This window comes from Felis catus, chromosome X (genome assembly GCF_018350175.1).
Source record: "Felis catus isolate Fca126 chromosome X, F.catus_Fca126_mat1.0, whole genome shotgun sequence".
Taxonomy (NCBI): Eukaryota; Metazoa; Chordata; class Mammalia; order Carnivora; family Felidae; genus Felis; species Felis catus.
The window spans coordinates 15,832,882-15,855,605 of NC_058386.1; the positions used below are offsets into that span (position 1 = coordinate 15,832,882).

The 22,724-nt window shown below is 44.2% G+C and overlaps 1 protein-coding gene across 10 annotated transcripts in view; it reads right to left on the reverse strand.

Annotated features, from left to right (window-relative positions):
• The window catches only part of SH3KBP1 (SH3 domain containing kinase binding protein 1), a 334,393-nt gene that overhangs the window by 87,136 nt on the left and 224,533 nt on the right, over positions 1-22,724 (reverse strand). For all 10 annotated transcript variants that reach the window (XM_023249326.2, XM_019823637.3, XM_023249328.2 and 7 more), the window contains 2 exons: positions 14,706-14,781; positions 862-956 (listed from right to left, as the gene is read on the reverse strand). In XM_023249326.2, the coding sequence (XP_023105094.1) occupies positions 862-956; positions 14,706-14,781 (171 nt within the window). The remainder of the gene's footprint in view (positions 1-861; positions 957-14,705; positions 14,782-22,724) is intronic.

Sequence of the window (22,724 nt, forward strand, 5' to 3'; positions counted from 1 at the left end):
CCCCACCCTAACCCCTGCTCTCTCTTACCTTTCCCTGCACTCTGCACCCTGCCAATAGCATTCTAGCCCTGCATGAGCGCAGGCAGCCATTAGGACCCTCAAGTCATGCTTGTACCAACAGCGCCACACATTCCCTGCCACTCACCCGGAACCAAGAATGAAGCACCCAACACATCTTAAACATGGCTCAGCTTTTCGCTGCACTCAACCATCATGAGAACCCTATTATCTCAGACAAAAGGCTGTATATTCTAGGAATCATTTAAATAATACATCTTTCAACAACCTACTGGGTGAGTACCATTGCATGAGAGCATAAATAGCACACGGTTCAGGCCCTGTTAAGCTGCATCAATTCACACAGATTTTACAGGTCTCTGTATGTTTACAGGGCTCTGCCTGTAATGGTAATGAAATCATACAACCTTCTTAGCCCAAACAAGACAAGCAAAATTCTCTCAGGCATGCTACCTGTCTTTGATGTGAACAGCAAACATTCTCTAAGCGTTTTCTGCCTGAGAGGCATGACACAGCTTTGCAGCTGGGGCTGCTGCGGAGGGCGGGCTCTCCAGCCAAGCAGGCCGCCTTCTGGGTTAGGCCTTCTGGGATGGAGTTCTCTGCAGGGCCATGCAAAACTGCAGCTGGCTCCAAGACAAACAGAATCTATTGGATTTTCAAGTTCATTCATTCACCTGGATATATTGGGCGTAGCCTGATCAAGAGGAAAGAGGCAAGATTCTCCCTCAGGAGAGGACAAAAGGAAAATCAAGTGTTTCAAGGGCTAAACCAACATCTTGTACCGTCCAGTCAACACCTCAAAGCGGTTCACAGTTTGAAAGGCAGGAGGGAACCTTTGTTTACCTTATTGATGAGAGTGACTATATCTCCTTCTTTGATTGTCAATTCATCGTCATTCTGGGCCTCATATGGAAATATTACTTTGCAGTAATCCTTGGCTGTAAGAAGAAAAAAAATACAATCTTTAAAATGCTTTATCTAATGAGCTGGTCCAGGAAAAGATGCCCTCTCTTACAGTAACTTCAGAGAAAAGCACACTTAACAGACAGGATGTAATGACTGCATAAAGAAAGGGTCACCTTCAGGAAACTGCCTAAGATTGCTCATTTGGGGCTCACGATTATTTATTCTCTTCATTTGCCCCCCTCACAAATCATGTGATGTCACAAAAAGGCACTGACTGTTTTGTGTCTCTCAGGCAGAAAAGCAGAAGTTTCTTCATTCTCAGGTATCTATTTTATATACTCTTTAGTTTATATACCATTTTATATACTCTTTGGGTGCATGCATAAGCAGACGTAATCTAAAAGAACAAAAAGCTTAAATTCCGCCCTAAGAGCCTTTGTCCACACATCACTAAGTTGGAAACAGGGTATCTGTGTATGTTACGAAGCAGACACAGTACTCCAAACAATAAAAAAGACTGCAGTATGATATATCCCCAGAGAAAGATATTTGTACATGAATAGGTGTCAATCACAAATAGCCAACGAATACCGACTAAATGTTCCTTATACGTATGTGTATGTCGGTGATGGGGGGGGGGCAAACTTGTTCAAATATGTCCCATGGAGTCTCTGTGGGAACCTGCCTATTTAGGTGTGGCTGTTCATCAGCAAGGATATGTACCAGCCCTCACGAAAGAGAGAACAACACTAAGGCCACCAAAAATCAGTTCAAATATGTCCTCAATTATATACTTTTGAAAGTCCATCCGATGTTAGGGGCATCTGGCTGGCTCAGTCAGAAGAGTGTGTGGCTTTTGATTCGAGCCCCACAGTGGATGCACAGATCACATAAATAAATAAATAAATAAATAAATAAATAAATAAATAAACAAACAAACAAACTTAGAAAAAGAGAAAGTCTATCTGATGTTAAATTATCTCTATTTACACAAAAGCACCAGCTTAGAAGAGAGCAAAAACATTTGTCAGGTAGCCAGGAAATTAAGACTTGGAAAGCTGGGTTCAATGACTTAGGACAGAAGGTAGAAAGAAAAATTCAAGAGAATTACTATCTACTGGGACAGGCATTTATTATTCTGCAGCAAAGTCAACAATCCTAATGGCTTTGAATGACCTTAGATATTTTCTAAGGATCAGGCCAGTTCGTGCAGACAGATCATAACCTAAAGCTATATACACAAATATCAATTATATTGTCCCTAGTACGATTTATATGACTGAAATGTGGGGGTTTTATTATGGTTAATGTCATATCAATCAAAGAGAGTGATGTATGAAATAAAGGCAAGAAAAAATCTGTAATACGGACACACCGTGGTCTAGGGTTGTTTCTGACATGACAGGAGAACAGAGCAGAGAGAGGGAGGGAGGGAGGGAGGGAGGGAAAGAGGGAGAGAGGGACTCACTTTCTGTGCAAATGTTTTTGCTTTCTGTCCAATGGACAGAATATATCAGTTACATCCCCTGTTCTAGCATTGGAAACCATCTGTCTTCGTTACTCTGGGCCTCCGATGTGTCTTGTTCATTAAGCCGTGCTGAGGGGCACTCGTTCTAGGTCCCATCAATACTACTCTGCCTAAAGATTCCTAGGTCCACATAGTTACCAACATTCCATCTTTCTTTAATTAGTAATAGCAAACCTCCCAAATTCTGAATTGGCCAAATATTCTAAAAGGAGGGAAAAAGTAAAGCATCTTTAAATTGGATAATGATAGCTCTTTGCCAATTTTCCTACTGACTGTGCTAGTGAAATATGACTATCCAACCTCAAAACTTACAACACTGAAACAAATACAGCACTACTTTAGAACTGCCTGCAGAGTCCCAGCTTGAAGAATAATTCATTAGATCGAAATCACGGAAATATTTTACAAAAAAGATAAGACACTCATGGTCAACAAAGAAAAAAGAACAAGCATTGTTTCTATTCTTTTCCATCAAAAAAAAGTTAATTAACTGTATGGTAGACATTGGTTCACAGCTCCCATTCCCCATCCCCTTCCCAGTTCATATAATCTTGCTGCCTTCAGGTATTACATTAGGAAATGGGGAACCACCCACAGCCTTAGGGATGAGTAAGCTACGTCTAGGCAAATGTTGCTCTCGTTCCCTTTTGTCAATGATTCGTTTAGGGGTGAGCATGTGATCTACTTCTAGCCAATGAGATGCTAGAGGAGTTCTACTGGGAGGTGGGAGGCTGTTAGATTTTGCTCCCTGATTAAAAAAAAAAAAAAAAAAGAGTGGAGAGGAAGATAGTTGCCTCTGCCTTTTGGCTTTTAACACTGACATCCTTGTTGGAAGACAGCACAACGTTTGGCACTATTGCAGTCATATTTCAACCATGAGAGGAAAGCCAAGAAAATCACAGAGGAGGGGGGTCTGAGTCTTGACACTGTTGAGATGTCTGTCGAATTAGCCAACTTCAGGGGGCCTGTCTGGATAGCTCATTACCAGACTCCATAAAACTCTATTGGTTACCACTACTTTGTGGCTGCATAGGTATTTATCACTCAAAGCAGAAGGCACACTGATATGAAGGAACTTGGTGGAAGAAAGAGGACACTTCCAGTTACCTCCTCTGAAACACCTGGCTATCATCTGCCTCTTCCCATGCCTCTGTGTTACTTTCTACCCCCCAATCTCTTCCCTTCATCTACCTCAGGACCTGGCCCATAGGAGGGGGTCAATAAATGACTGTGGAATTGACTTATAACCAACATAAGGAAGAAATATTTATAAGAAAGTACTAGCATGCCTTTAAAATGTTTCATGGAGCCATTTTGTTTTCCGCCCAGTTTCCCTAATATTTAAGGAGGGCAGGTATCCCCCTGCCTTTCTTTTTTAACATCTTTAATGACATATAATTTTTATGCCATAGAATTCACCCATTTTAATTGTATGGTTTGAATGGTTTTAATTTTTTTTTCTTTTTTTTTTTCAACGTTTATTTTTATTTTTGGGACAGAGAGAGACAGAGCATGAACGGGGGAGGGGCAGAGAGAGAGGGAGACACAGAATCGGAAACAGGCTCCAGGCTCTAAGCCATCAGCCCAGAGCCCGACGCGGGGCTCGAACTCACGGACCGCGAGATCATGACCTGGCTGAAGTTGGACGCTTAACCGACTGCGCCACCCAGGCGCCCCTGAATGGTTTTAATAAATGTATATAGTTGTATGACAATCAACATAACCCAGTTTTACTTTTTAATGTTTTATTTATTTTGAGAGACAGAGAGAGAGACAGAGCGAGGGCGAGCACAGAGGGGGAAGGGCAGAGAGAGAAGGGGACAGAGGATCCGAAGTGGGCCTTGCGCTGGCAGACTGACAGCAGTAAGCTCAATGTGGGACTCGAACTCACAAACCGTGAGATCATGACCTGAGCTGAAGCTGGACACTCAACCAACTGAGCCACCCAGGAGCTCCGACATAACCTAGCTTTAAAACATTTCCACCAAGTATACTGTTTTGTGTGTGAGGCACTGGATATAGAATTATCTGGAAAGCACCAATTTAGATAAAAGTAGGAGATACAGGTGCCAGTAGCTACTGTCAACTACCACCGGCTATGAAGCAGGTTTCAACATCACACTTGCCCCTTTTTGTATCCCTACAACCAGACACAGCTCCCACTCAATGCTGCTTGACCCCCTAGTGATACCTACAAAGTGGAGGAAATTTTGAGAGACAGTTAAACAGGAGGTGAGGGTTATGGGCCAGGAGTCAGGACAGTCAAGACTAGGTTCAATCTCGGCTGGGCTGTCCTCAGCACAAAATCTGAGGCAACCGTGCAATAGCTCTGGACATCAGTGTCCTTAGATGTAAAAGGAGAGAGAGGCTGGCCGAGGAGGGACGGGAGGAGGATCTGGTTAACTTCAGCCGAACACTCTAAGCAAATTTCAACTTATTCTAAAATTGCAATATACAACAACTAAAGCCAAGGTGTCTCTGGTTAAATTAGAGAGTGGGGCTCGCCCATCTTCCACCCAGGTCCCCAAAATAATCTCAGTAAAGCTCTGGAGGCTCCAAAAAATCACACTGGACCGGGCCTGAGTTCTAGCCCGCTCTGACACGTCACGGCTCTCGTCACAGGCACTGTAGCTCTGAAGATCCCTGATCAAACAAGGCAACCACAGCCTCACATTTTAAGTTATTATGATATATTTGAAAAGAAGAATTTGTTTTTACTGCTGAGGTATTTGGGCCCTAATTCAGCAGTACTGGAAAATAAAAACATGCTGCTAGTTTGGATATACCAATGGTTTTAAGATATAAATAAATGTATAAGCAAAAAGAATGGATTAACTGAGACTATGATTTTAATTTTACATCATATGGAATGAAGATGTTCTCTACTTTAATTCAAACACTTATTGAGGCACCACCAGGAAAGAGACATTGTCAGTTCTTGGGCCTGTGACATGCAAGTCAGTCCAATCAGCCATCCCACCCTCGCAAGGAAGTGACAAATTGATGCCTGGGGAAAGGCAAGGGTAAAGGATGACAAATTCACAAATGTGTGAATAAGCGTAGACTCACTCTGACGGGATACGGCTGGGGTGATGCAGAGGAAGGCATGATTATGTTCAGGAGGGAGTTTACAAAGGAGGAGGCATTTGATATATCTTGAAAGAAAAATATAATTCCAAATCCTTTTTGGACGTGGGAAGATTACAGATTTGAAATGAGTAGCAGACAGAGATGAAGAGGAAGGGAATGAAATTAATTTGGGGGGCAGGCATTTTCCATCTATTCATCAATTAGATGGATTTAATTAGTCCAAGATCAAGTAGAAATGAATGCACACATGCACATAAAAAAAAATAAAGGCACAACTTATCCAGTGATTGAGATGAATTTGTCTCTATTTTTTGGAAAGATTTTTTAAACGCTAATGAATTAGCCTAAGACTGAAGTCCTAAGTCAATTCTTTAGCTTTCTGTCTTTTTAAAAATGTTTATGTATTTATTTTTAAGTAATCTCTGCACCCAGTGTGGGGCCCAATCTCACAACCCTGAAAGCAAGAGTTGCATGCTCTTCTGAATGAGCCAGACAGGTACCCCTTAAGCCTTTTTGTCTTAGAGTCCTTGAAGAATCTAATAAAAAAAAAAAAAGTGATTTCCTCTTTCCAAAAGTAGGAAAAAAAGACACATTCAAAGGTGCAGAGACAATGTCGCGTACAAAAGGTTCGAGGACCCTGACACCAAATCAAGATCCCTTACAGTAATTATTGACTGGCATTCCAATTTTAAGGAACTTGTTCTATTAAAACTCCCCAAGAAGTCCAGTCATGATTCACATCTCCCTCACCAAAAAAACCCACATTATTTCAATCTCTAAACTTCTAGAAGTTTATATAAGATTAAAAACAGACTGTTTAAGAAATTGAACTCACATGCACACAGCCCATGACTCCCTTCAGATGATTTTATAATCTACTCATATAAAAAACAAACCAACTTAAAAAATGCCCTCAGCTTAAAAAACAAATCAAAGCAGAACAAACAGAATAAACATATCAGCAAGCAGTACATAACACACACACACACACACACACACACACACACACACACGCACACACCAAGGAAATAACATTAAATCCAGGATGATTCTCTGGACTCCATTTTAGGTCACGCAGATTAAAACCCCATGTGTCACAGAGTCTGGTAGAAAGCCTTCTAGAACTTCCAACAGCGGTGGAAAGTACCAGGTAACCCTTATAACTGTTGTCCTTTGGGATTCCAGAAGAAAAGTATCGAGCCCAGGGTTGTCTACTTTCACCAACATCAAAATCTAAGGTTCTTTCATTAAAGTGACAAATATCTGATGCACTACTGGTTCATAATCACTTACCCAAAAGCCCCGAGGACGGAATTCTTCAGGTTTTTGGAAAGAAATTTCTTACACATACCACACAACAGATAACATCCTCAGCTGGGGTCTGGAGCTGCACCCAACCATCAAATACATTAAAATTCTGCAGCAAATGCATGATTTGTCACCCAAAGTAGGATAAAGACTATACATAAATGCCTATTAGTCCAGGACAAGGTTTATATCACCCCAAAGTAATAAAACCTTTTAGTTTTCTAGCTTTTTGTATTTTGGAAATGCAATAAGGGTATGGACTTCTGTTACATTCTGGGGGGAAAGAGACTAAGTTAAGTGAGACTGGTACCTGGTTCTCAAGGAGCTTATAACCGAGAAGAGGAAATGAGGCACGTAAACAGGGTTCTTGACGAGGCAACAGTGAGGGAAAGGTAAGACTTATGTCTTCAGGTTAAAGCACCAGAGCATCATGAATGGGGAATCATTTCCCAAAGGAAGGATTTAGGCTCCTTTCTTAGAGGGGTAAAATGGCACCGGGCTCTGTACAATGTTTGAGGACTTTGACCAGAGGAGTAGGAGTTGGCAGGGGTGGGGGGAGTTTTCCCCAACCATTCCTGTGACAGGTGGGGCACCTGCTCCTTCTATGCCTTCCCAGATTCCCTTCTCTGGGGGTCCCCGTCAACAGGTCTGAGGTGGGACGAGCAACCCACAAGCACCCTGGTGATTCTCATCAATAGGGAAGCTCAAGGAACAGTCTACATCAGTGGTTCTCACGCACGAGGGGGCATCGGCGCCAGATGGAAGACTTGTGAAAACAGAAGCCCCGGGGTTCCTGATTCTCCAGGGCTGGGCAAGGCCCGGGGATCTGCATCCCTGACAGGTTCCCAGGTGATGCCGATGCTGCTGGGCCAGGGACCGCGCCGGGAGATCCGCTGATCCAGCCATGGGTATTAGCAAATATTCAACGCTAGCCAAAAGCGAAACAATGGTGGGGACCTGGAGGGAGGGCCAGTGTGGTGGTGGTGCCACAGCTGGGCGTGCCAGATCACAGATGTAGATGGGACATCCAGTCCCGAGTCAGTCTGAGGAGCTGGGGCTAGTGAGGAGGGCCGGAATGAATACTACGCTTGTCATTTGGTCAGTAAATGTTAACTAAGTGCCCACTGTGTACCTAGCAGCAGAGAGGCAGCAGTGCCCTCGTAGAGCTTACTACAGTCTGCACCAGCCGTTCACAGATAGGGCCGGTTTGCTCCCCAGGGGACACGGCATTGCCTGGAGACATTTGTGGCTGCTGCAGCGGGAGGGGTGGTAATGAGGTAATAGAGGCTAGAGATGGTAACCATCCAATACCGGGCACAGAACCGGCCTCACAACAAAGGGTGGCCTGGTCCAAACGTTCATAGTGCCAAGGTGGAAAAACCCTGATCTACACTTAAATTCAGACGGGGAGACAAAACCTAAGGCGTACGTCACTATGTTGTGAACTCCAGCCCAATGCTGGCCTCCATGAAAAAGGGGACAGCGACCCCAGATCACAATGACCGCCTCTAGTCCTGGATGCTGCTGGGAATTTGACTTTCAAATTATTTCACCATTGTGAATTATGACACTTTTTAATCTCTTGCTGTAAAAGGAAGATTTAAAAAAAAAAAAAAAAAGGAAAATAACCTGACGAGCAAAGCCTTTCTGTTCCCTAGTACAGCGCACATCACGGCCCCTCCAACGACACTTTCTCCTGCTCAGATGACAAGCTCCGAGTCCACAAGGATAACACAAAAGGAGTTAGCTTTTATCCTCCAAGAGGGCTGTACTCCAAATCTGGGTGTTCAGCAGCACGGGCAGGCCGGGCACCCTCACAGGGAGACCCCCACTCTGAATCGGGACAGCAGGGTCTGTGTTGGAAGCACTTGAGGAAACCCTGAGACGCCGAGCCTGGGGACTCTAAGGCACATCGAGTGTGCGAGGCACAAAAGCGCAGAGTAGGAAACTTGTTTCAAACTGGATGCGCCCAAATATGAGTTTTGGGGATACAAGTGAGCAAAAACGCCTTCCCTGGAAAGGTAGCATAAAAGAGCTCCCAGGTGAGGCCTTATGGGAAACCAACATCAGGGAATCGACCCCTTTTTCTGCTACTTAAACATGTGGTGAGAAAGCAAAAAACTAGCTCAGACATGGAAAGTAAGAAGCTGCCTAGCCATCCATCAGGCTGCGGTCCCACAGCCAGCTGCAAAGCCAACAGGAAATAGTATCTCTCCCAAGCACATGCTGCAGCTGGAAAGGGTCCTAACAACCCCTTCTCTGAGGAGCACTGCTTTCTTATTCCCAGAGAAAGCTTGTCCTCTGAAAGCACAGACAACCAGAAACTTTGCTTTTTCTATATCATATCAGTCAGAATGAAACATTCCACTCTTGACCGAAGGAACGAAAGTCACTGTGACACAGAAAAGCAGCCGCGATCCCCCACGCACGTGCAGAGCCTCGCGTAAAGAGTTCTGAACACAGCACTGCACACTTATCCTAACTTGGTGGTTCCCAAAGAAATAGGACCTGGGTGCACCTCGCAGTCCACACCTGATGCTGACCCCTTAACAGCCCTGCGTTGCTTGCAACCTGTCAAAACACTGCTTCATTTACATTTCACTGCATTCCCCCTTCCTCCGAACTGGTAACCACTCTCTTTTCTTTTGTCTGGTGTGATGGGGCCGCACGGGTTCTCCTACCAAGTGTCCTCAGTGCGATGAACCAATAAACCTTTGTCAGGCAAGGGTTTGTCTTGGTGCTGTTGGGCTGAACGGTCTAGAGCAGGGACTGGAAAGAACGAAGGGTCTGTCAAGCCCCACGGAACACTGGCAACCACTACTAATCCCTAGAAACCCAAAGTAAGTTCAAGGGTCTTAGGTGATCAAATGTGTCATTTTCCAGCTGGTGACTGTGAACTTCAGAAAGAGGACTCATGGCTACTATGCCACTTTCACAGGACTCTGTCCAGTACAGAACCTGTTTAAATTTTAAGTCATTTATAAGTCTCCATTTGCTCAACTACCACTTGTCACGTGCCCAGTGAGTCTATGACACTCTGCTGGGCTATATGGTGGGGGTATCGAATAGAAGACACAGGCTCTGCCTCGAGGGACCCACGATAGCCACAAGCCACCATGTGTCACCATCACAGGGGACAACTCCCAGGAAGTGAGTCAATGAACAAAGCTACCAGGAAGGTGGTACAAGCGTCCAGGGATGGAGTGAGGAGAGGTTAGGCAGGGCAAGTTTAGCCTTTGCCCCACGGTCATCATTTATTCAGAAGCCTCGCCTGCCTTTGTCCAAATTTTGTCAAGGATCATTCTTTTTCCTAACCCTCTTGCTCAACTGGTGCTCTGAATCTCTAAGACTTTAATTCTTTGTTCAGAAAGATGCGAAATAGCCCATTTCTCCGGGTTACTTTTTCTGTCCCACCAAGGCCACAAATCTGTATCAACTGTAGTAAGAAAGAGGGAAATTCCAGATGTGGTGAGCTGGAGGAATCTCAGGGTACTTCATTTATGAATATTTAGATAGTGTCTCTCTTGTTATGAAAGTCCTGGCAATCTGTTCCCCAGCATGCATTTCAGATGAGTTTCAATATCATGAAAGCTTTACTGGGGGGAGGGGAGGTGATGTTAGTTGTTTAAATAAATCCTAATCAGCTGAGTTTCACTTTCCCCCAGAAAATACCAATCCACATGAACATTTTTTGAATCATCATAACTCTTAATCCTCACAGGAGCTTGTATGTTAGCCTGCCGAGGACAGAGATGTGAGGAAGGGGCTTCTCTCCTCTCTAGTGCTGGGCGGTTTTTGTTACAGATCTGTCCACTGACCAGAAAGGAGGGCCGCCCCACTCTCAAGCTCAGGGAACACAGGAGTCACATCACAATCTGAAAGCGACGCAAGGGGCTTTTTGGTGGACTTAGGTGCCTCGTGGAGATCCTGGGAGAACGTGCCCTTTACAGTGAAAGCCAGAAAGCAGGTGGGGGAAATTAGCTGGAGAAATTCTTTCTTTGGCCCATGAAAAACATCTGTCAATAAACATCCTTCAAGCCTTCACTGACACTGAGAATTCTCCTTCTGACCTCCTGTACACTTACATGCATACTTACACCTATACCCGATGACCTCTCACGTTCCTACTAAACTGTCCCCATCTTCTTTTTGTCTCTCCCCTCTGGCTGCTCAGTTCTTTGAATGCAGAAATGTTTTACTCTGAATCGTTGAGCTTTTGGAACCGAATCAGAGGATGAAGATGCTGGGAGAGACCACAGGGGTTGTCTCTAGAGCAACCCTCGGACTTCACAGGCAATGCAGACAATGAAGAGCAAGGCAGAGAAATAAAATTATTCATCCAAGGTCACACGGCTAGCGAATAACAAGCTGGTCCTAGAATGCACACCTCCGACTTTGGGCAAAAACACACCACCCAGCCTCTGTTAACAACACTCTTTGTTAACAACCCATCCCGGGGTGCCTGGGTGGCTCAGTTGGGTGTCCGACTTCGGCTCAGGTCATGATCTCACAGTTTGTGAGTTCGAGCCCTGCGTCGGGCTCTGTGCTGACAGCTCAGAGCCTGGAGCCTGCTTTGGATTCTGTGTCTCCCCCTCTCTCTGTCCCTCCCCTGCTCATGCTCTGTCTCTATCTTTCAATAATGAATAAATGTTAATTAAAAAAAAAACCATCCCCCCACCGTGATGCTTCCAGAGAGCCAGGTGGATGGACATAATTAATAGATACTTATAGGACGGAACAAGGCTTGGGCTAGAGCCTAGATCCTCCCACATACTTGAAGGAGCTGAGTATTCGGATCTGTGTTAATACCCAGGCCCAGAAAGCCCATCTTAGATCCCAGAATTACTCTCAAACGGCCATGTCCAATACTGTGGCCACTAGGCACACGTAGCTATTGAGCACTCGATTTGTGGCTGCTCCGAGTTGAGCTGTGCCGTGCATGTAAAAGACACACTGGACTGTGAAGACTCATATAGATAAAGAAGAAAAATATCTCATTTGATAATTTTATACAGGTTACATGTTAAAGAGATACTATTGGGGATACACTGAGTGAAATAAAATACATTTACATATTCAATTTAGTAAGGTCACTTGTTTCTTCTTTCTTTTTTAAAAATGTGGCTGCTAGAAATTGTAAAATCACGTGTGTGACTCACATAATATTTCTATTAGCCAGCTCTAAAACACAGCTACCCTCCCCACCCCTGCCCAGCTAATCTTTCCAAAAAGACTGGAATCTCCTGCCTGCAGACATGGCAGAGGGTGAAAAGAAAGCATCAGGAACAGGATCTTATCCGAGGGCTAGTTCTGAAGACCTGAGGATTACTCACTGCAGCACGCCCTGCAGACTGTCCAATGTGCCACATCCTTACAAGTGACCCTCGGGTCCCTGCTGCTCAGAATCCTCCCAAGAGCAACCTACAAAGTCACCCAAGGAGGACCAAGGTCCTTTTTATTCTGGACAGAGGTGCACCATCTACAGGGAATTCTGACTTTACTTCTATTGAAAGTCTTTCCCTTAAAACAAAACCTCTGTTCCCCAGATTACTACTTCTGCAGACACAAATCAGGTTGGTCAAGACCACTGGTTGTCTCATGTCACGAGGATAGCCTACCCTGGGGACCACATTCCCATCACCTTTGAGGCTTGATGTGTCTTCCCCTTTTCCTTTTCCTGCCTATTCCCCATTCTGGTCGTCCAAGCAACACTGCTAATAACAGGGATCATTTAGAAACCTGTCAATTGCCGCAACTACAGAATAAGCAGTTGAATGAAGGAAGGACAGGCTACTGTCCAACAAGAGAAATGTTTGCAGAATGGTTTAAATATTCAATTCTTGAAAATTCTTCACTGCCTAGAGGCACCTGGGTGTCTCAGCTGGCTGAGCATCCAACTTGAATTTGGCTCAGGTCATGATCCAAGGGCTGTGGGATCGAGCCCTGCCATTGACTTCTGAAATGAGTTTGGAGCCTGCTTAAGACTTTCTCTCTCTCCCTCTGCCCCTCTCTCCCCTGCTTGTTGTCTGTCTCTAAATTAAATTTAAAAAGAAAGAAAGAAAGAAAGAAAGAAAGAAAGAAAGAAAGAAAGAAAGGAAGGAAGGAAGGAAGAAAGAAAGAAAATTCTTTAGTGCCTAAAGGTAGGTTTGGCATAAAAGTGTATAACCTGCATGAATAAATGCAGGGCCAGGTTGTCCTGAGGAATACTGATGAGTTCCAAACAGTGGTTCTGGAAGTGTGGGCCCTAAACCAGGCACAGCAGCAGCACCTGGGAATTCCTTAGAAAAGCAAAGTTCCAGGTCTCACTGGACTAATGACTCAGAAATTGTGGCGGCGGGGCCCAGCAACCTGGGGGGTGGGGCCCAGCTCTCCAGGTGATTCTGGGGCCCACTCAAGTGTGAGAACCCCTGCATTAGAGTATTAGACAAGTGGGCTTTCTGCCTATGACCAGGAGTCGGACAACAGCATTACCACATGGAAGGCACCAGACCTCATCTGAACCTTCCACACCAAGGCAGAGCTACAGCACCTGCATCCGTATCTTCCATGAACTTGTTTATCAAAACCACCATTTCTGGTTTGGCAAATCCCACAAATTCATTTTCCTAAGTCTAAGGCAGTACCCCTCATTTGCTTTTGAATGGTATATTATTTCTCAATTAAAAGGATAAAGCTGTGCTTGCTCTTATATTAATCATAATTATATATGTGTGATTTATGTTCTCTCAATCTTTGGCTTTCCAAACTATATTAGCAGTCTGTCCACATGATGCTCATAAGAAAATCTGAAGCTGGAAAAAAAATAATAAAATCCCTAGAAGGAACTGAAGTAATTGTTTCTGACCAGAGCCTGTCCAGAATGCCCTAGTTACTGAAAGGATAGCTAAAGGGATTGGAGGCTTGCCGGATTAACAACTACAAATTCAGGACGCCCAGGTATATTTGCATTTCAGATAAACAACAAAGAGTACGGGGGACATACTTATAACCAAAAAATTATTCACTGTTGATCTGAAATGCAAATGTACTGGGCATCCTGCATTTTATCTGGCAACCATCTAGAACAGGGAATAGGACCTTTAGGAAGGCGTTAGGGAGACAACTATCCTCAAACACTTAAAGGGCTGTTAGGAGAAAAATGGGCTAATATCATTGTAGACCCAGAGACTAAAATTCGTGGGTAAAAATTCCAGGAAGAGCTTATGTGGCTCAATGGAAGCAAGACATCTGCGTGTAGAGAGATTTTAGTCGAGACGCACTGAGGATGCTGGCTGGGAGGCAGGCAGGCAGGCAGGCAGGCAAGGGCTGGGAGTGCTGGCTGAGTGCTGAGGCTAGAAGGTAGGGCCTCCCTGACTTAAAGGCCTATGAATCCCCCAACTGCTTGAATTGCCATTCTCTACAGCCTTTCTGCCTCCTGAATGATGCAAAGTGATTGGGTATATATATGGATAAGCCCCAGCTCTGATACAGGCGGCAGGAAAGAACCACGTTCCACAAAGAAGAAAACCCCCCAAGAGTGCCAAATCTAACTTGTGCCCACCCACTGGTAGGACCCAGTGGAACACATTTGGGTATATTTTTTCTGATGTATTTTAAAACGCCATTAAGGTGAAGGGGATTAAAGAGTACACTTATCATGATGAGCCCTGAGTAACGTACAGAAGTGTTGAGTCGAGATATTGTATACCTGAAACTAATATAACACTGTATGTTAACCATACTGAAATTTAAAAGACTTAATTTAAAAAGTTAAACAGCCATTAGGATTATGTGAGGATTTTTCAAAAGCACGTCCATGACTGAAAAACCCTTAACTGCTTCCAAATGTAAAATATGGATAAATAAGGAAACTCACTCTTTGTCCGGCCGTCCATTTCTGGTTTTGACGAGTCTGGAGTTGCCGTGGTTGGAGGTAACTTCTTTCCAATTGTCTGAGGAGGAAAGAGATCATTTTACTTAACTAGATGATTCTCTCCATTAAGCAAAGAAAGAAAATCAAGTTCATGATGACAAAATGTTCACAACTGCTTCTCAAAACCACACCCTCGAGGCGTGGCTGCTCCGAGCAGGGCCTGCCATTCTTTGACAGGTCAGAGCCTCAATAACAAGCATAACAAGCACGTGAGAGAACCAGGGAGAAAGGGTTTCATTCTTGTAGGCGCTCCAAACCTTTTATTCCCATTCTTCCTTGATGCTCTTACTAAAAGGCTGATGACTTTCAGCAAAGTAGACAGGTACCTTTGCCCTCACTTGATGAGAAGCTGACTATATCCGTGGAGGCACAGCACCTGGCCCAGAGGAGGCGCTCAAGAGTGTGTGCAGAGTGGAAGAATGATAGTAAGAAGAAAAGGATAAAAAGACAGAAAGACGGGAAGGATAAAGGGAGGGAGGGCCAGAAGGACAAGTGGATAGGCAGGTGGAAGGACAGGCAGAAGCAAGAATGTCCAGGGCAGGTGTGCCTTATCGCATGCCCCAGCCATGGAAAATGCACAGTGCCTCGTGGGGTGGGAGCGAACACACCCTCGTCCTCTAGCACAGGTCTATCTGCCCTAAAAGTGGAACGAGGGGAGCCCACAGCGCTCTTCCTTCCAGCCTTTTAACCTTCCGGGGCTTTAAGAAAGGCCTGTGCCACAGACCCTAGGTGTCTATTTACTAGTAAAAAAAAAAAAAAAAAAATGATGAGTTTGTGAGGAGTTCATTTTCTTCCCTTCGTTCCAGGCTAATTCTATTATCATTCATTATTAATAAACCATCCATAGAAAAGACTGATACTGTCACTGACTAAAGATGTTTCTGAAAACACAAGTGACTCAGAGGCTCAAAGGCCCCAAAAATGAAAAAACAGACAGTAAACAAAATGCTGCTTCCAAAGGCAAGGTCCCTTCCCACTCTTCTCCTTTGCCACCACATTTGTGCGATAATGATTAATGCCCGAGGAAATGGTCTATTGATACCTGGGAAACGGCTGTCAACATCAAGTAGCTGGGGCAATTCAACCTCCCCAACAACGAAGGGTTTCCCTAGCGAGAATTCCAGCCACTGGGAAAGCCAAACATAGCTGCACCTTGAACACGTGAACAGGAACGAACTGGCATGGCGGAATGTTTCTTCAAATAAGACTGATTCACCACAGTTTTTAATTTGAAAAAGTCCTTGATGCTTCAAATGTTGAAACTAACATTAAATATGAATAAATCACAGAAAGAGGAAAAGATAAATCAAATCCTCAGCCCTTTATGAATTTTTAAAAACATTTGTGACAGAAAGCTTTTACATTTTACACGGTGACATTTTTATTTAGTGCCACAGGGCTTTCTAAATTGGATAAAAAATGAAATCCAAAATATTATGCCACCCCTCCACTGCTGCTAAGTACTCAAACTAATACTATTTTGTGATTCCAAGGAAACATCAAGGAGGAAAAAAGTGTGTTGTTATTTGGCCATAAGGTCAAATTTGATGAGAAACCATTCTTAGAATTATCTTCAAAAGCCAGGAATTGACAGGAAAAGTAGGCACTGTCCAAGTGTCATTCACATTCCTGTTCACACTTCCAACAGCATCGCCATCAATCTCTGTTTTTCCCTTTCGGACCAGACTAAAGTATCACCATCATTAACTCATTAGGAAGAAGAAAAGAAAAACCACTGGCGCGTCAGTTTTCACTGACAGTGGAGAGAAGAAATCAGGAATATGCAGAAGGAAACACTATGCTCAATCCTGACTTGGGTTCCTTTCTGGGGAAAAAAAATGAAGCTTCCAGTGGTTTGGGCGTTAAACCAGGTGCCTTCCTTTAGAGACCTTCATAGGTTGTATGCTCGGACAACTCCCCCTTATTTAGTAACAAAAGGAAGCACTGCCCGTGGTCCCTGATGCCCTGGTTTACAGGACAGTGCAAGCTAACAGACATCAAGAAGATCCACCGGTTAAATACACTTACTTCTATACAGAAAAACACGTAAAGAACAGCTTACTCTGTTCTGTTTTCTTGCTATTTCAGAAAATACAGCACGCTGGCCTTTGCATGGATCCCAGCAACAGGGGTGATGGTGTGGCTGAAAATGCACTCACCTTCCAGGGGTGCTGGGCTTATTAGCTCCTCCTTCCTTCCTCTTGGGCCATGATTGAAGGTCAAGAGTAAGTCAAGATCCTCCCCTCTCAGCTTGGTCTCCCAGGCGTCCCAGAGATGGGAAGTATTCAGGAGTTGCTCTCTTCTCTAAGAGCTAGAGAAGTATGGTTCCCAGGCGAGTGGCACGGGTATCACCGGGAACTTGTTAGTAAAGCAAATTCCCGGGCCCCACCCCAGGCTTTCTCAATCAGAAACTCTGGGGATGGTTCCTGGTAGTCTCTGTCTGAACACACCCTCCAGGGGATGCTGATGCACACTCGAGATTGAGAAGCACTGACCCAGAGGTAGGAGGGATTCCATTAGCACTAGCCAAATACCTTTCAAGGATTAACAACTCAGGTGCCTATTCTCATATCTATATAAATCATAAGCTGTCTTTTTCACTCTTCTTCCTCTTCTCTCTCTCTTTCCAGAAGGCTTTGTTGCCTTCTACCTTCTCTATTCTCAGCTGGCATAACAATTGGTCATTCCTACTAAATCAGTCAGTGCAGAGAGGAATGAGAGTTTAGGAGAGCCAACAGGGTGACAATGTCACTGAGGGGAAAGAATGGGGACATAGGTGGCCATGGGATTCTTCACCAAAGAAGCCCTGAAAGGATGGATGGGACAGATGGACGAATGGACGGAAAGATGGTGTCGTACCAACAACGGAAGACCATACCTAGCCTCATACTACCATGAAGGTCAAGTGGGCAGATCTGCATGAATGTAGTGACCTCCAGGGAGAGCCACGTCCTGCTGCTCCTCCACAGTGTTTCCCTCTATGGGCATGTTAGGTGGGACATCGCTTCATTGTAGGAGACTGTCTCACACTAAAGGACATTAGGTGACCTTTGCTCCTGCCCACTAATAGCCTGCAGTGCTCCTCCGTCAATGCATCCACCCCAAACGCCCTACGCCTTTCTAAACGCCCCCTTTGAGAACCTCTGTCCTCCGCCCTTCCTCTAAATCCAACAACAAAGACAAGGAGTAATGAATTACTGCTTTCCCACCTGGCTTTCAGCTTCCCCTACACCTCTGAAAACATCTTTGGTCCAGTGGGCTAAAAGTGAACAGAACCCGAACTTTCAAAGGGCAATGCCTAGGGGCGCCTGGGTGGCTGAGTCAGTTAAGTGTCCAACTCTAGATTTTGGCTCAGGTCATGATCTCATGGTCCTGAGATCGAGCCCTGAGTTGGGCTCCACACTGAATGTGGAGCCTGCTTGAGATTTTCTCTCTCTCTCTCTCTCTCTCTCTCTCTCTCACTCACTCTCTCTCGCTCTCTCTCTCTCTCCGCCCCCCTCTCTCCCTCTCTCTCTCTCTTCCTCCCTCCCCTTCAAAATAAATAAACATCTAAAAAAAACTTTAAAGGGCAATGCCTAGCTCCAGTACACACATAGGTCAGATATAATTGAAGGCCAGGCCTAAGGAGACAGAAAAATCAGGGAATCACATCCAGACGTCTCTCATCCACTTTAAGGCAGTGACGAAGGACGTTAGGCTTATAGCAGCTGTGGAAGAGGATTCAGCATCTCCATTCCTTGCTTCCTCGGCAGGGTTCCAAGATCTTGCCCTCTGGGTGCCCTAAGAAGACGGCTTATCCAGGACAAGCACCGGCCATACACTTGGGGGCTGTGTGGACTCAGCTCAGGACCCGGCTCTTTCACTCCTAAGAGATGTGCAAACAGGCCCATTTTACCATCTGCCTTGTGAAGGAACAGCTGAGCGCTTCCTCTTCTCCGTGCTGTGGTCTAAAGACCTCTTAGTAGCCACATCTGTGCCACTCTGCTCTGCTTGCCCCCCAGCTCGGAAGCCACTGCTTGGTCTCGGAAGACATGTACATACGGATGGCTGCATAAAGCTGAAAGCTCTACAAATCGACAACTATTGGTTGCCACCGACAATGAGCTACTATTGCTATTGATCTACTTCAACAAACAGTAATCACCAGGCTGCCATCAACTTTTGCCTCTCCTACCACATCCTAATGTCCATTTAAAAAAATGACTTTTAAAAATAAACAATTAAAAAAAGCATTCCTTCGAATATTTAAGACCAGAAGCCTTTCTCCTCCTAGCTTTCTCGACAGAACCCTACATAAAGTTTCTGGGCGATTTTGTGTGTAGTAAGTAGGAGCAATCATATATATTCCTAGCTCTACAAGATCTGGTAATACAGCATCAAGAAAGATAACCCCCATATGATTTCAGTTACTGGAGCAAGTAATTTTTTTCCCCTCTTCTGTGCCAAAATGAAGAAACTAACGCTTGTAGGAAAGACAATCCCTGGATGTGAGCCCAGTAGAATCCAGTTCCCTAATGACTAATAGATCTGTTTCTCTTTGTGACCGCTGGAGCGTGAGACCAGGGTCCTGCTCAAACCAAGTCACCCCTGTGACTTCATTCTAATTCAGATGCAAACTCCTTTGAATGTATAAAATTTTCTAATTATAGGACAATGCTAAGGAGAAGGAAGTTTAAGTCCCATCTCTGAAAGTCTCCTCTCAGAATACTATGCATAACTCTTAATCACAGAGGCAATCAGGTTCAGTGGGTAGGGAGGAAAGAGAGAGAGAGAGAGAGAGAGAGAGAGAGAGAGAGCCCTACATTCAATCAGTGAAGTCTCTCTGTTGGTAGACCAGGCTTTCGGATACCTATTCCAGAAGAGGGTGATTTTCTGAGAAGCTATATGTAGACATTACTCAAGTGTTCACATAAAGCCAAACACAAGAGATGACTTTTCAAACAGCTGGTAAAATACAAGATAAAAGATGGTTCTTTCAAGGCATTCCTTTTACTACCTTCGTGTTTAACGCTACTCCTTCCCTTTATGCTCAGCACAGATTTATTAAGTGCCTGCTCAACGTGAGGCAGGGAAGCAGACGAAAAGGCAGGAGGATGTTTCACATTATCACCAACACCGAAACAGCAATTCATTGGGTTCTCCAGAGTAGTGTGCTGACGAGTGTCCAACTATTTGGCATGGTTCTCCCAAATGTGAGTCATATACAAGATACGGAGAGGTATAGGCTATGGGAGATAGTGACAGGACAAAAGAGGAACAGGATCTATATATAACCCTATCCACAACCTTTTAGCTTTCATTTACCATCGTAACTCAGAAAGATACACAAACTATTAAAACTCACTGTCAACTTTTAATATTTATTTTTACACATTCCTTTCATGAACACCTCTAATTGATGGTATCAGGAAAAGTCTGCTTGGTGCTCAGCAGAGAACGGTAGGAGCAGAGCCTAAGCCCTGTGAGCCAGCTCATGTCAGAGCCAGAAGAGAACAAGCACAAAGGAGCGTCCTCACAATGGGGGCCTGTGAGCTTCTAATGGGAGCCTTTTCTACTCGCTGGGAAATTTACATTAGCAACTGTCAATTCGTCCGCCTTTGGCTGGCTCAGCTTAAACTATTTGATACCAACAGGACATATGCTGGAATAAAATACAACTCAAAATTCTAAAGATAAAATACATGGTCCAGTAAAAGAAAAAATATATTTGTAGCTCCATTCTAGGGTCAGAGGTCATCTTTAAAACACCTCAGATACCACTGTGTCATTTCTGACATCTCCGAGAGGCATGCTTCAGTCTATTTTTAAACACCGCTATAAGCAAAAAACTTCTTAAGTAATCTCCTGATTTTAAAATTGGGCTTCAGACTTACGGTTACCCATATAATGTTTATTTCCCCAGTTGTCTTGAAAAGTTAGCAAAAGTTCAAATTACGTTAAACCTCTTTGCCCAATCATGGTCAAAGACCCGGTCAGATCCATAGCTCCTTTAGAAGCATTTGTTAGCTGTATTACGCTTAGAAAGTTTAACTGCTTTTCTCTCCTTTTCTCTTCAGAAATAGTGGCCTCCTTGAGAGCAGGACCTAGATGTAAATTATTCTCTCTACAAAGTAAAGGGTTAGTAAGCGTTGAACAGAGCAGGGAGTTTGAGGATGCCACGGACGCATGTGTTACCCTAGCATTAACAACCTCCCAAGACAACTGGTGAATGAGTGGAGAGTTCCTTCTTGACAAACGAGACTAGGAGGGCCCACTGTTTGTCACTGTCCTGTATCAGCTCTTTGCAGCATAATCTCTGGTGACAGCATATATTCCAGGATTATTTCCTAGACCTCTGTCGCCCCTGGCTTACTCTCTTGTTCCCAGGCACACACCCCCAACCTCCTATTAATTACTGGTCACCATAAAGAAGAATCCAATCTCAGCCATGTTCCTGGTAGACAGCTCTCTGCCTGTGACTTCCAACTCTTCATCCTAGCCTGTTCCCTCGCGTTCTCTCAAGTTCCTACCTATTGTGATCAAAAAACCCTCATGTGGAGGATTCATTATCATCCAGGTATGTGTACATACATGCGCACCCACGTGCGTGCACACGCGCACACACATACACACACACACACACACACACACACACACACACACCATTCTTTTGTGCTGAAATCATTTTCCAAAGTCTGTTCCCAAGATGTCGTACCAACTAGCAAGTGCCAAAACACCGAATCCCACAATCTGGTAAATATGGAAAACATAGAACACTTGATCTAATCCTTGCATAATAGCAAATTAAAAGCTCTGAGACGTCCTGTAGTTACCGTTTAACCTTAGCATTATCTAAGTGTCTTCTAAGCTCAACCAGTACTTCTTGTGCTACTTATGAACACATCACAAGAATGAGTAGTGTATGGAAGAGCTGGATGAACATCACTGCCTCTACTTCCTGAAGTCTCCTGGCTCATCCTCTTTGTTTCCTAGACTCACAACTTGGAATCCACCCTTGATTACCCTCTTACTGCATGTTCTCCTGTCAAATCCACCACCAAAGCTCTGTTTTCAGATTTGCCCCTTCTTCTCTGACCCCAGCCTAGAGCCCTGTTACTATCACAGAGACCATTTCACTAGTTTTCTAGACAAGGATCCTATTTCCCAATTCAGGCTACTGCCTCTGATCTCCCATGAGACTCAACTTTTAGTCAACCTCCACTATCATCCCTTACTATCTCCCTTAAAACACTCTGAATATATACTGCTTCTTAATGGCTGTTCACAGAAAGTCCCAAAGCCCTGAAGACATTTACTTCCAATTGCTGCAACCTGCCATATCTCTCAGTGGCTGGTACCTTTCCCTGTACTCTTAAGACTATTAGCAACCTTTTTCTGAATATAAAACACGGATGCCCATCTTTGATGCCTCCATTAGGCCTTCCAGGCTTTACTCTTTCAATCTGTACAATAAAAACTTTAGTATCTATCATTCTACTGAACATGTATATATGGAGTCTGCTTTACGTTAGTATATTTCTCTCTCTTCCTGAGACACATGTGTGCATTTGTGTGTATCAGTCGAAAGATGTATCTGAGAACTGGAGCCAATTCTACCATTTATCACGCACTTTATCTTCTGCCAAGATTTGCTCATTTGGGTCATTTGTTTGCATTTTCAATAGCTCTAGAGACCATGCCCTAAAAAGACTGGCAAGATCCATAGAACACATTCACAGGTAGGATTTTCTCTTTGTCAAAACAAAATAACTTATTGAATGTTTAGTAGGGGCTTCACTCATGCTGGGGAAATGCAGTGTTGAAGAACGAATCAAAACCTACTTAAGTGCTCAATGAGGTGGAGAATGTACATTCAGACAACATTAAAATCATAGAAGGCAGCTCTCCAAACATCTGACGGTATATGAAAATACTGCTTATATTTTACCTCCACTGTGCCCAAGAGAGAAGCCTGCATCCTAT